Source organism: Gallinula chloropus, assembly GCF_964237585.1.
Source record: "Gallinula chloropus genome assembly, chromosome: 15".
Lineage (NCBI taxonomy): Eukaryota > Metazoa > Chordata > Aves > Gruiformes > Rallidae > Gallinula > Gallinula chloropus.
The window spans coordinates 14,811,585-14,824,947 of NC_140100.1; the positions used below are offsets into that span (position 1 = coordinate 14,811,585).

At 51.3% G+C, this 13,363-nt stretch overlaps 1 protein-coding gene across 2 annotated transcripts in view; it reads left to right on the forward strand.

The window, feature by feature from the left end:
• Positions 1-13,363, forward strand: part of RAB40C (RAB40C, member RAS oncogene family) — a gene marked incomplete at both ends in the record, with an annotated part of 37,816 nt that overhangs the window by 20,391 nt on the left and 4,062 nt on the right. For both annotated transcript variants that reach the window (XM_084270815.1, XM_084270816.1), the window contains 2 exons: positions 617-677; positions 3,213-3,273. In XM_084270815.1, coding sequence (XP_084126941.1) covers positions 617-677; positions 3,213-3,273 — 122 coding nt within the window. The remainder of the gene's footprint in view (positions 1-616; positions 678-3,212; positions 3,274-13,363) is intronic.

Here is a 13,363-nt window from a genome sequence, read left to right on the forward strand (position 1 = left end):
TTGGGGGGGGCTGCTGCTGCTCCATTATGATGGCTCTATGAAAAGCTGTTGTCCATGCTGCCTTCTCAGCTCTTGATAAAAGGAATTGCTTTCTGCCTTACCTGGCCCTGTGTGATACACACCTGAGAGCTGCTCAGAAGAAGGAATAGCAATCTCAGGACATGTTTTCAGTGTCAGCCACCTCCCACAATGTCCTTTGAATGTAGCAGCAGTGGGATTTGAGAGTTGGTAGGCCTGTGGACTGACTTAGAGATGCTTCTACATTGTTCACCTCTCTGACTCACCACTCAAAAGGCTGTAACTTAATGCTGCCACTCAGGATAACACTACAGACCAGTGAACCTCATATAGCTGGGGTCTCAACTGGTTTTATGCAATGACAGAGCAGCAAGAAGTAATCCAGGGGTTAACTGCACTTTCAGGGAGTGCCAGGAGAGTCATCTTTGCCTTGAAGCAGTGGTCTGTTTCTATCAAGTCTCTGTAGCCCTCCACACAGGCAAGGGGGAGGAAACTCACTTTCTGTAAACATACAGTGATAGATCTGGGCAAGCAGAGCACCTTTATTTCTGTCTCTGAAGATCTGCTCATGCTCAGCATGTTCTTGGTTTCCTTTCAGGAATTGACTACAAGACCACTACTATCTTGTTGGACGGCAGAAGGGTCAAGCTGGAGCTCTGGTGAGTGTTTCTGAGCTGCCTTCCCTGCAAGTGTGGAACCAGCCATCAGGGACTGAGGTTTTGCTGGTGGGGTGCCCCACGGAGCTGCAGGGAGCTTGGGGCATCCCCAGGTGTGTGGCATCCCCTGGCTCAGCTCTTCAGAGAGTTGCTCCAGCCAACCAGACCTCTTCCTGTTGATGGAGAAGCACAGAGAGTGTGCTGTCCTTCCCAGGAATGGAAGGACCTCATCCCTGGGGGTGTTCAGGGCCAGCCTGGATGGGGTCCTGGGCAACCTTGTGTAGCTCCAGGCCTGGAGGTTGGTGGCCCTGACTGTGGCAGGGGGGGTTGGAGCTCTGTGATCCTTGGGGTCCCTTCCAACCCAGACCAGTCTGGGATTCTGTGATACCAGACCATGTACCCATACAGCTCTCAAGCACTGAGGGAACAGTACTACTGGTTTAGCATAGGGTGGGAATGGTTGGACTTGTTGATCTTCAGAGGTCTTTTCCAGCCTGGTGATTCTGTGATTTTGGAAGCAGTACTGGATTTTCCTGAAAGCCCAGGATGAGAAATATAGACAAGAGAATAGGAAAAAAGGAGGGGGAAAGATAGGTAAAGCTGGGTATTGCTCAATGACATGAGTAAAAAATTAAAGCAAAAGCAGTGAGTAGACCTCACAGTGTCAGAGTACTGCCAGGTTCTGGAGAGCAGGACTTAGCAGAGTGATCTGACACTGGGGTGGAGATGGGAGAATGCTGCATGGCAGTGCTGACCCCTGCCTTGTCTGCCAGCAGCAAGGGCAGATCTGGAGCCCTTCTGGCCCAGTGTTGTCTGAGGCTTAACCTGCTGAGAAGCTGACAGAGGGATCCTGTAGATGAAAGAGGAAGGGTAGGTACTGCCCCTGTTGTGGGTTTCATCTCGATCTGCTAGGGGATGGCACCAGCCCTAAACCAGAGTTAAAGACCCCCTTTACCAACACTTGTATCAGGTAACAGGAGTGTTAGTGATCTGTGTGAGTTGGTAAGTAGGAATGAACACAGTGTTCTCAGCCTCTCTCACTGGCTCTAGCAGAGTAGTTTCATGCTTTAATTACACCCCTGCTCTCTCAGGCTGAATGTCCTCATTTTTCTTACAAAAGAAAAGAGAAGCAGCTAATTTATCTCTCCTGGCTTGTGTGCTTCTGTGTGCCACTTCAGTTCTGTTGCTCTTGTAAGATGTCTATTTTAACATTGCAGCCCCAGGTGTGCAGTAACCTGCTTCCCTCTGCTTTTTGTAGTGCAGTTCTTGAGCTGGGAACCAGCACAGAACCTCACAAGCTGGTGGGGTGGGTTTAAAGTGCTTCAGTGTAATCTCTTACCATTGCTTCCCTGATTGTCAGGGAGGAGGAGATGTAAGCACAGGCTGTTAGATTGATTTCCAGCACCAATAATATGAGCCTTGAAAGCTTTAGATCTGGAAGAATGACTGTCCTGAACTTGAGACCAGTGCCTTATTCATATAGCTGGTGCAAATCTGGGGCTGAGGGATTCATCAGGCTGCTCAGTGGTCATTAATGAGTCTTTTATCCTGGCCCAATGACCGGATATGCCAAACATCATAATGCATCCCTGATTACCCTGACACATTTCAGTGCATATGCTGGTTAAATGGGTGTGCTGGGCTCTGCCTTACTGCCCCAGATGCTCCCCAGGCACTGAGAGGTGCTGGCAATGTAGTCAAAGTTATTTCTACCACATCAAGGGTTGACATCAGGACAAACAACAGTGAATAGCCCCTTATTGTCACAGTGGGCTGGCAATGCTGCTTCCTAGTCCTGTCCCTGAGCACTCTGTAGGGGATGATCAACCAGGACTTTCAGCTTTGGTCAAAACCTGTTTGGAAAAATAACCAAAACTAGACAGTGCAAGAGAATTTCTCCTATTTTGAGTGGTTGTGCTCACTTTATGGTAGGTCAGCTGTTCTCCATGCCAGAACTCCCATGGACTGTAGGGAACTAGAGAGAAGACCCTTTGCCTAAGGGAATAAAACAATTTTAATCCTCATACATCATGAGTTAGGTGCTTTTAGTTTGTACCTTCTCTGTGGGAAGCACAGTGACATGGGAGTGCTGACCCCTGCCTTGTCTGCCAGCAGCAAGGGCAGATCTGGAGCCCTTCTGGCCCAGTGTTGTCTGAGGCTTAGCCTGCTGAGAAGCTGACAGAGGGATCCTGTAAATGAAAGAGGAAGGGTAGGTACCCTGCCCCTGTTGTGGGTTTCATCTGGATCTGCTAGGGGATGGCAATCCTCATACATCATGAGTTAGGTGCTTTTAGTTTGTACCTTCTCTGTGTGACAGTGGGGACCTCTGGGGTGTAGCTGACCAACCAAAGGTGTGATGCACCCACCCATCCTTCCCAAAAAACACTGTGCAGAGCAGTTTGGGTACTGTGCATCTTCTAAAGATCTGATAGATCTAATAAATAAAGATTTTGATTTCTGTTTTGAGGTCTGACAGGAGGTGCCCAGTGTGGTCCTTGATTCTCCAGGGTTCATGGCTGTAACTTTTCTTTGTTGCAGGGACACATCAGGGCAAGGAAGATTTTGCACCATTTTCAGATCTTACTCCAGAGGAGCCCAGGTAAGTGCTGCTCTGTGCTTTGATGGGCCACACTTGCTTTTCCTTTAGGCCATAAAAATCTCTCATGCCATAGTAAAGAGCTCTGAAGAGGAACACATCAGGACTCAAAAGGATGGGATCTGTGTAACATGCCAGGAGGTGCTGCATGGCATCTTGCTTCCTGCTGCTCTTATTTCATGAGAGAGAGAGGGAGTGAATGACAGTAAAGTTTTATTATGGACTATATTCCCTCTTCAGAGGGACCTGAACAGGCTGGACCCATGGGCTGAGACCAGTGGGATGAGGTTTAACAAGGCCAAGTGCAGAGTGCTGCACATGGGACAGAACAACCCCCTGCAGCACTACAGGCTGGGGGAGACTGGCTGGAGAGCTGTCAGGCAGAGAGGGACCTGGGGGTGTTGGGTGGCTGCAGGCTGAATATGAGCCAGCAGTGTGCCCAGGCGGCCAGGAAAGCCAGTGGCATCCTGGCTTGTGTCAGAAATAGTGTGGCCAGTAGGTCTGGGGAGGGGATTGTGCCCCTGGACTGGGCACTGGTGAGGCTGCACCTCGAGTGCTGGGTCCAGTTCTGGGCTCCTCACCATAAGAAGGACATTGAGGTCCTGGAGTGAGTCCAGAGAAGGGCAACCAGGCTGGGGAAGGGGCTGGAGGACAAATCCCATGAGGAGCAGCTGAGGGAGCTTGTGATTCTGTGATATTAGTTTCTAGAGAAGGACCAAGAAGGTGGGCTTATAGAGGACAAGGCAACTCCAGCTCTAGATCTGCCCTGATGTTAGTGTGAGAGCTTGTTCTTCCTGAGGTCTGTCAGATTTGGTTAATGACATTGGCTTTCCCAGCTGAGATCTTCCAGTCTGCAGTGCCCTCCAGTCAGTTCCAGAAATAGGGTGGCTCCTACCTACATGCTTGATGCAGACTTGAAACTAGAGCAGCTCAATTGGATTGTAAAATATGTTCCTTAAAACAGGGGCTGGAGTGTTGGATTGTGGGTTCCCCCTTGGGCTCCACTCCAGAACAGCATCTCCATTCTGAAGAGCAGAAATACCATGTGGGCCTCTGAAAAACTGCTGTTAGTTAGGAGAGCTGGAGAGTTTCCCTACTGTTTTACAGTAGTGTGACAGGGTCTCTCCAGGATAAAGGCTCCATAAGCTGAATGAAATACTCTTATTTTTCCTTTTGTTTCCAAATAGGAGAACTTTGGAGAAACATTCCTCTACTCTTAGACACTCAGAGTGGGAAGTTATAGATCAGCCTCCTGACTGTGCCCAGGCCTGGGCAACATCCCAGCCTTTGGGAGACTTGGCCCCATTTATTCAAGCTCTTGCTCTTGGCTTTTTGCTCTGTGTGGTTGTTGACTTGTGCTTTGCTAACTGGGAAAATCCATCACACTCTTTCCCTGAGACTCTCCTGGAGACAGGAGAGAGCTTCACCTGGGATGTGCTGCTGATAACTCCTCTGATGTCTTGTTCATTCTTGTTTGTGCACATCTCTGGGGCTGTGGGTGCTTTAAGGCAGCTCCTTTGAAGCAGAGGCCAATTTCCCAGTGCTTGCAGGAGTGCAAGGCAAGGAGTGTTGGAGGGTGCCTTCTGCAGAGCGTGGGATCTCCTGTTCCATGCTCAGTCCTATGTGTGAGTTTATCTTTAAGGTCCCTCTGAAGAATCCAGCTCTCAATCCCAGCATAACCTGTGGGCTTGAGGCAGTGTCACTTCCCTTACCAGTTATCAATGAACCACATCACTCAGTGTGGTTTTATGGTGACTAAATAACTTTGGTCAGTTTGTCATTACTGTGTCAGATGACAAGATCAAACTGGGCACAGAAAGAGATCAGGCTATCCAACTAATGTGTCTGGAAGTATCAGTTGAGAGCTTCCAGCCCTGCCTGCAAGCATGGCCTGTTTTTCCACTCTGCTGTAGAGAAGACTTTCTCCCCTTTGCACAGACTGTGAGCTCCTCCTCAGAGCAAGTGCCCTGTCTTCACAGGGCAGCACCTGACAGAGCCTGCACCCACATGCCAGAGCTCACACCTGCTGCTGTCCTACAGGCAGGAAAGGTGAAATGAGTATGGTGGGAATGGGCTGGAGAGACAGGTATGCATCTGCCTGGAAACTGGTGGAGCTGTAAGGTGCTTGCACAGTGCATCTGCTGGGTTTCTGCCTCCAGTTCTCTCTGGAAACTGTGTTTGCCACTAGATGCCCTGGATGTCACAGGTATATGGCTGACCTTAAGCTCCACATGGATTGCTTTTATCTTCATGATGAAGTTCTTGACCTTCTTTGCTTTGGAGGCAACATCTTGCCTTTCTGTACCTATCAGCATCGCTTTAGGAGCTCTTCCCTGCACATCTTGCCTTACCCATCTCACCTGCCTACCCCTCCCAGGGAGACAGATGCTCAGAATAAGCCTCAGCAGCCAGGCAGAGGGGCTGTGGCCACGAATGCTTTATTGCTGGATGCTGGGGAAGGAGCTGCATTGTGCAGCAGGGTGGAGCTTACACCTTTTCCTCCAGTTCTGCTTGTGCAGTGAATGCTTTTTCCAAATCCTGGCTGTGATGCCTTAACCCTGAGCTGCCAAAACTCTCAACCCTCACCCTTAAAACCAGCAGCGCAGCCCCAGACAGCAAGCCATCCCTGTAGGAGGGGGTGACATCTCTCTGCTGCCCTCTGCAAGTGTTCAGAAGATGAACACAGTGAAAAGTGGGTGCATCTTGGAGGCTAACACCTGGACTCCTTGCATGGTCTTCTCCAGGTGCCTTAGAGTAAAACTTAGATTGGTTTCAGCTTCAAGCAGGTGGCTCTCACGTGGTGATACAGCAATATGAGCAATATTAGCAGGAACAGACAATAAGTATATATAGCATGCTGCACCTTTGCATGCAAAAGGAAAAGTATCTTAATTTAAACCCTTCATGGCTAGCCAGAGCAGGAGGCCTGTTTGTTTTGAATAACAAATACCTGTGTGACTGCAAGAATGGACCTCAACACCACCTGTTATTTTCAGGAGGCAGAAGCCAGTGTCTCCTGGTGTAGCCTCAGCATAAGGGCAACTGAACCCAGCCTGGTCCTGGGAGAAAAAGAGATAAAACGTTCTCCTATTTCTCAAGATGTATTTAATGCTCTCTGCTGTACTGACTACTCTGCTTCAGTTGTCTGCTTTCCTCTCTTAGTATCATCAGACTTCAAGACTTTTCACAGAATCACAGGGTTGGAAAAGACCTTTGAGATCGTCCAGTCCAACCATTCCCATCCTAAGCTAAACCAGATCCCTGAGCACCTCATCTCCCCTCTGTTAAACACACCCAGGGAAGGGGACTCAGCCCCTCCCTGGGCAGCCTGGGCCAGGCCCTGACAACTCTGCCAGGGAAGAACTTTCCCCTCCCATTCAAATCCCCACCCCAGACCTACTGGCCACACTATTTCTGACACAAGCCAGGATACAAACCTGGGCACACAGGCTCATACTCACTCTGCTGCAGGGACCATGATGAAAATCCAACTGGAGGCAAGAGAAACAGCTTTTTTTAACCTGCCAAGCCAAAAGCTCAGGAAGAATAAATACAGCAGAGAAGAGAGAGGCCGGGGTGGGAAAAGCTCTGCTTGAAGTGCTGTGTGATATTTGTACAAGCACAGCTTGATATAAGCTGGCCACAAGCACCTTCACACTGAGGGGAAGGTTTTCCTGGGGCAGAGAAGTGAGACCTTGAACTGAGCACAAGGGGAGCTCGAGGAATGGGTGTCCAAAGAGGACCTGGTCAGGCCAGCTGTGGGAGTGAGAGGCTGACCCAGAACAAGGTGACTCTGAATAGCCAGAGTCACCTCTGCCAGCATTTGGTGTGAAAAGTGCCCTCACGCAAGGGGCAGACCCCTGACACTCCCACACAAACCTCACTGCTGCTCAAGTGGAGTGGTAAGAATTAAATCTTCTGACCTAAGCCCTGGCGAGGTTGCAGGGTGGAAAAACAGTCTCCAAATGGGGAGCAGACCTTCTCAGGAGCTTTCCTTTCTGTCTCAGCTCAGCTGCCTGCTTCGTGCCCCCTGGACTGCAAGCTAGCCCCTCCCTGGCAAAAGGACTCTTCCTGGGCACCCCAATTCCTTGCCCAATTTAGATACCACACCACTTGGTTGGGTAGAGAAGCTGGGGGGCAGGAATTTTTTCCTCTTCAAAACATGTACAGTAAAATAGCTTTACTGGCCCTGATGAGCTGGCTTCCCATGAGGAGCAGTCCCTTCCTTCAGCCAGGGCAGACTGGTCATGTTTGCATCAGGATTTGCTGTGGGAATCATGGATCTGTCCTGCTTTCCCTCCCTACCTTGCCTAGCTGATGTGAGCTCATTAGGGACACAGCTCTTTGGCTCAAGGTGGAGCTTGTGTGCCTAGGAACCCCCCCTCCTTTTTTAGTTCTTGCTTCCCTGTGGTTTGAGTTTCCCTTCTCCTCTTGCAGCTGCTTCCATCATCCCTTCCCTCTTTAGGGTGTGTTGGGCAGCAGGTCCTGGACTGAGCACTGGTCTCTGGGCACTGCTAGGGCAGGGAGAGCATGCAGGCCATGGCACAGTGACTGCAGGGTCAGGGGAGGGCACAGATGGCCACACAGCAGCATTGCAACCTGCAGAACGAACCTGGGGGAGCTGGAGCTGCTTGTGTTGCAAGGAGGATTTGTGTATTAATCATTGCAGTGTAGCACACAGTGAAAAGTGCTTAAAGGTGCTTTGGAAATCATCATTTGCTCTTGGACTCCTGCTCTTTGGCTTCCTCTGCTTGGTTGTAAGGGCTCAGCCATGGTGACAGCAGAGCTGGCATGCTGATCTCAGCTGCAGCTCTGGCTCTTCTGGCTGCTGTGAAGAGTCATCACTGAGGGGAGAAAGAGGGTTGTGGTGGTGCTTTCTGAACTAGCAAGGAGGAAGCAGTGCCAGTATCCTTCCTGATGTTCTCCTGATGTGCCACTGGTTTAAACCAGTTCTGGAAAGGTGGCTTGCCTACACTTCCCAGACAGTGTGATACAGAAGGTCCTTCATGGATAGGTTCAGGCTGTCTACAAGGATCCATCATCTCTGTTGCTCAGTGCCCTGTCTTACAGCAAAGCTGTAGCCCTAACAGAGTGGTGAATATCAGTGAGTTCTGCTCAACTGGGGGAGTTGAGCAGCTGCTCTTTATCCTCTTCAGGGCTTCTCAGTATGCAGGAAGGTGGTGGCTCTTTTGGCAGCTCAGCAGACTGAGATGTAGACGTTGCTCAACGTTATGGCTTGCTTGATTGCTGCAAATCCTTACCTGCCCTGGGTCATGTTGGGATTGTCCAGCTGCTGGAGGAGTTTGCCCTGCCTCCCAAGGCATTTATCAAAAGCTCAGTGCTAAATAACACACACACATACACACACACACACACACACACACACCATCCCCCCCAACGTGTTTCGCTGTTGGGAAATGGTTTGGCAGCAGGATGGAATTGCCCCTGAGCCAAGGTCCGAGGTGCCAGCTGGAAAGCCATGCCCAGACATAGCTCCAAAAGAGCAGGCAGGAGAGACAAAGTGTTCTGCTTGCTGTCAGCCCCAAATCTTTTTTTATGGCTCACTTTGTCCCAGGGGCCAGAGAAAACCAGTCTGAGGGGTCTCCCAGGCTTTTTCAGCAGCAGCTTTTTTCTGTTGATGGAGACAACCAGTGAGTGACACTTTCCTGGCCACCCTGCCATCTGCCTGTGCTGAGCTGAAGGCTTTGGCACCCTGGGAGCACTGGCTTCCCCCAGCTGTGTTCTTGCATGCTTGTGTGAGAGACTGGCCATCTGAGGAGCCTTCCTGGAGACATCTGCTGTGCCCTGATGGGTGAGCATGGGGTTCCTCTCTCACCTTTTTCAAAGCTCATAACTCTCCTCTAAAGGTCATGAAGGGGCTGGAGCATCTCCCCTGTGAGGAAAGGCTGAGTGAGCTGGGGCTGTTCAGTTTATCAGTATCTGAAGGATGGGATCCAGGGGGAAATGGGTAGCCCCTTTTCAGTGTCTGTGGGGACAGGACAGGAAGCAATGGCTGCAAGTTGGAGCATGGGAAGTTCCACAGCAACATGGGGAAGAGCTTTTCCCCAGGGAGGGTGAGGGAGCCCTGGGACAGGCTGCCCAGGGGGTGTGGAGTCTCCATCTCTGGAGAGATCCCAGCCCCGTCTGGACGCCGCCCTGTGCAATATGAGCTGGGGAGCTGCTTTGGCAGGGGGTTGGACCCCATGGGCTCTCCAGGTCCCTTCCAACCCCTGGGATTCTGGGATTCTATGCTTCCTCCTTTTCCCCCTCAGTTCTGTGGACTGATCTTTGTTAGAGCTCCTGCTTGAAAACCAGTTTGGGTTTTGGTAGAGTTAAGTGTCCACATGTGCCCCTGGGTGCAGTGACAGATGATCCCTGTTCCTTGTTCACATCCTGGCGTGGGAATGTCTGTGGCTGCTCTGCTCAGGGTCACAGTGACAGGAGTTGGTGTGGAACGAACCCAGAGTGGAAACAGACTTTGAACATCAGCTGTGCAGAGACCCAGGCAGGGCTGGGGATGAGCCTGGTTGTCTCCCACCTCCCACAGAGAAGCCTGTAGAAGCCTGTGGGCAATGGTCTCTTAAGTCAGGGGACAGGAGATGGGACAAGGGGCAATGGGCTCAAGCTGTGCCAGGGCAGGGTCAGAGCAGATGGGAGGGAAAAGTTCTTCCCTGGCAGAGTTGTCAGGGCCTGGCCCAGGCTGCCCAGGGAGGGGCTGAGTCCCCTTCCCTGGGTGTGTTTACCAGACGGGGAGATGAGGTGCTCAGGGATCTGGTTTAGTTTGGGATGGGAATGGTTGGACTGGATGATCTTAAAGGTCTTTTCCAACCTGGTGATTCTGTAGGCAGGTGGGGGGAAACAGAAGAAAAGCTGTTGGAAGGTTGGTGAGGGCTCCAGAATACCCTTGATCTGAGAAGGTGCAGCTTCTCACTCTGTGCTGTGTGTAATGCTCAGAAAGGTGCTTTGTGAAGCTAACACTCAGGAGGTGTGGAGACTGTGGTGCTGACAGCCAGCTAGGCACTTTGAGAACAATTTAGCCTGTTCATTTGTCTAGTTGAGTAAATTAAAATTCTGTGCACATTCTTCCAAAGGAGAGGGGTTTTTTTTTAAACAAAAACTTGGAAAAACCCAACAGACCTCACTTGGAACTGTCTGCAGTGATGGAGCCAGCCCCTGGCTGCGTGCATGTCTGTGTTCTGTTCTCTCTGGGGCAGAAAATGGTAATGACAAAGTGCATTTGGGATGTGTGCTCTAGAAACGTGGGGTTTGGAGCACGCCAGCACTGCTTGGAAGAAGTAGGAAGTTATCTGGCAGCACCATGAGCTGGCCAGAGGATTTTACAACTGCTCCCTCCATCTTCTGCTGAGGAAAAGTAAAACTGCTCTTAATAGCCACGCTGGGGAGGGGGGCAGAAACAAGGCATTAGGCAGCTTGGTGTCTTCTGAGCTTCTGAAGCTTTCTTCTGCTGACCTTCTGAAGCTGCCCTCCACACTATCAGTTCTAACTGTGCATGCACAGAGCTGTGCTGTGACTCGGAGGGGAAGCTGGCAGACAGTGTGTCTCTTCATGTGTTTAGAAGTCGTGATCTTGACTTCCCACCCTGTTCCTGCAAACTTGGGGCTACCCTTTTGCTGATGTTTTATCCTTAGTCCTATTTAAAGAAGATCCAGGCTGCAGCTGCCAGCAAGCTTGAAAACTCCTAGAGCATATTTCTTGCAGAAGTGCTTCCCAAACTAGGTCTTGGGTCTGTTTCTCTTGGCTGAAAGAATTTGTCAATCCAGAAATAAAATAAGTAGACTTTATTTAACTCCCTGGCAGTTTGTCTTGGAAGGGGGTCATCAAGCTTCTTGCTTTGTTATTTCCTGACTCTCATTCATTCACACGTGCAGCCTTGGAAGCTAGAAGTGAAAATAAATATCCTGGGAATGAAAAGAAAGCAAGCTCTGGAGTCCAGGGGGTACTCAGGGAGTGTTTTTCTGAAACACACTTTATGTGATGTATCCTGGCAGTAGGTATGTCTTGATTGGGTTCTTGAAAAGCAGTGAGTGTCTTTATTACTTCCTCCTTATTTTTCCTTATCTAAACCTGGGAGACCCCAGGTTCTTTTCCTCCAAAACAAGATCATCCAGTCCAACCATTCCCATCCTAAGCTAAACCAGATCCCTGAGCACCTCATCTCCCCGTCTGTTAAACACACCCAGGGAAGGGAACTCAGCCCCTCCCTGGGCAGCCTGGGCCAGGCCCTGACAACTCTGCCAGGGAAGAACTTTTCCCTCCCATCTGCTCTGACCCTGCCCTGGCACAGCTTGAGCCCATTGCCCCTTGTCCCAGCTCCTGTCCCCTGGCTGAAGAGACCATCACCCACCTCTCTGCACCCTCCTGGCAGGGCAGGGGAGGTGGAGAGAAGGTCTCCCCTCAGCCTCCTCTTCTGCAGGCTGAACACCCCCAGCTCCCTCAGCTGCTCCTCAGAGGATTTGCCCTCCAGCCCCTTCCCCAGCCTGGTTGCCCTTCTCTGGACTTGCTCCAGGACCTCAATGTCCTTCTGATGGTGAGGAGCCCAGAACTGGACCCAGCACTCGGGTTGCAGCCTCACCAGTGCCCAGTCCAGGGGCACAATCCCCTCCCCAGACCTACTGGCCACACTATTTCTGACACAAGCCAGGGTGCCATTGGCTTTCCTGGCTGCCTGGGCACACTGCTGGCTCATATTCAGCCTGCAGCCACCCAACACCCCCAGGTCCTTCTCTGCCTGACAGCTCTCCAGCCAGTCTCCCCCAGCCTGTAGTGCTGCAGGGGGTTGTTCTGTCCCATGTGCAGCACTCTGCACTTAGCCTTGTTAAACCTCATCCCACTGGTCTCAGCCCATGGGTCCAGCCTGTTCAGGTCCCTCTGAAGAGCCTCCCTGCCCTCAGGCAGATCAGCACTTCCTCCCAGCTCAGTGTCCTCTGCAGACTGACTGAGGGAGCATCCAATCCCTTCATCCAGGTCATTGATGAAGATGTTGAACAGAACTGGACCCAGGACTGAGCCCTGGGGGTGCCACTCGTGACCGGCCTCCAGCTGGATTTGGCTCCATTCACCCTTTGGGCCCATCCAGCCAGTTTTTAACCCAGATGAGGGTCCACCTGTCCAGCCCAGTGGCTGCCAGTTTCTCAGTCAGAATGATGTGAGAAATCGTGTCAAAGGCTTTCCTGAAGTCCAGGTAGACACATCCACAGCCTTCCCCTTGTCCATTCAGTGGGTCCACCCTCAGACTCAGGCTCTGAAGGGCTTGCTCTTCATGTTGGGCTGTCAAACATGAAACCCAGCCTGAGCTGGGCATGACTTGCCTTTCCTACCCTCTCTGCTTCTTCTACATTTAAACCTTTCTGCAAATGGTACAAACAGAGACGTGTGGGTTTGGAGGACCAGCAAGGGCAGGAAAAGCAAGTCTTGCCTGGAGAGCAACTGCCTGGGGTGGAAATGCTGCCCAGTGAGGCTGGGGAGAAAGCTTGGGAATGGGAATTGTTCTGACCAAGACTTTTAAAACTGGTACCATTTGTTGGGCTGTGTGAGAGCTGCTTTTTCAAACAGGGCTTTGAGGGAAAGGTGCACCCAGCATCCTCAGAGAAAGGCTGCAGGACAAGGGGGATGGAGTGAAGCTGGAGGAGGGAAGGATTAGATGAGACACTGGGGGGGAAGTTCTTTACAGAGAGAGTGGTGAGGGGCTGGAAGGGGCTGCCCAGAGAGGGGGTGGGTGCCCCATCCCTGGGGGTGTTCAAGGCCGGGTTGGATGGGGCCCTGGGCAACCTTGTGTAGCTCCAGGCCTGGAGGTTGGTGTCCCTGCCTGTGGCAGGGGGGTTGGAGCTCTGTGACCCTTGGGGTCCCTTCCAACCCAGACCAGTCTGGGATTCTGCATCACATCTTTGTACATGGCTTCCCCCAGTTCATCATGGGCTTGGGCAGCAGCAAGTACTGTAAAGCTGTGATTCAGGAGGGCCAGGTAGTCTGTGTTTCTCAGCTGTGTACCACATCTTCCACTTCAGTGGATAAAGGAGCAAGTCTCCTGGTACAGGAGGATGCATGAGGGGCTCTGACTTGTACCAGGACAGAT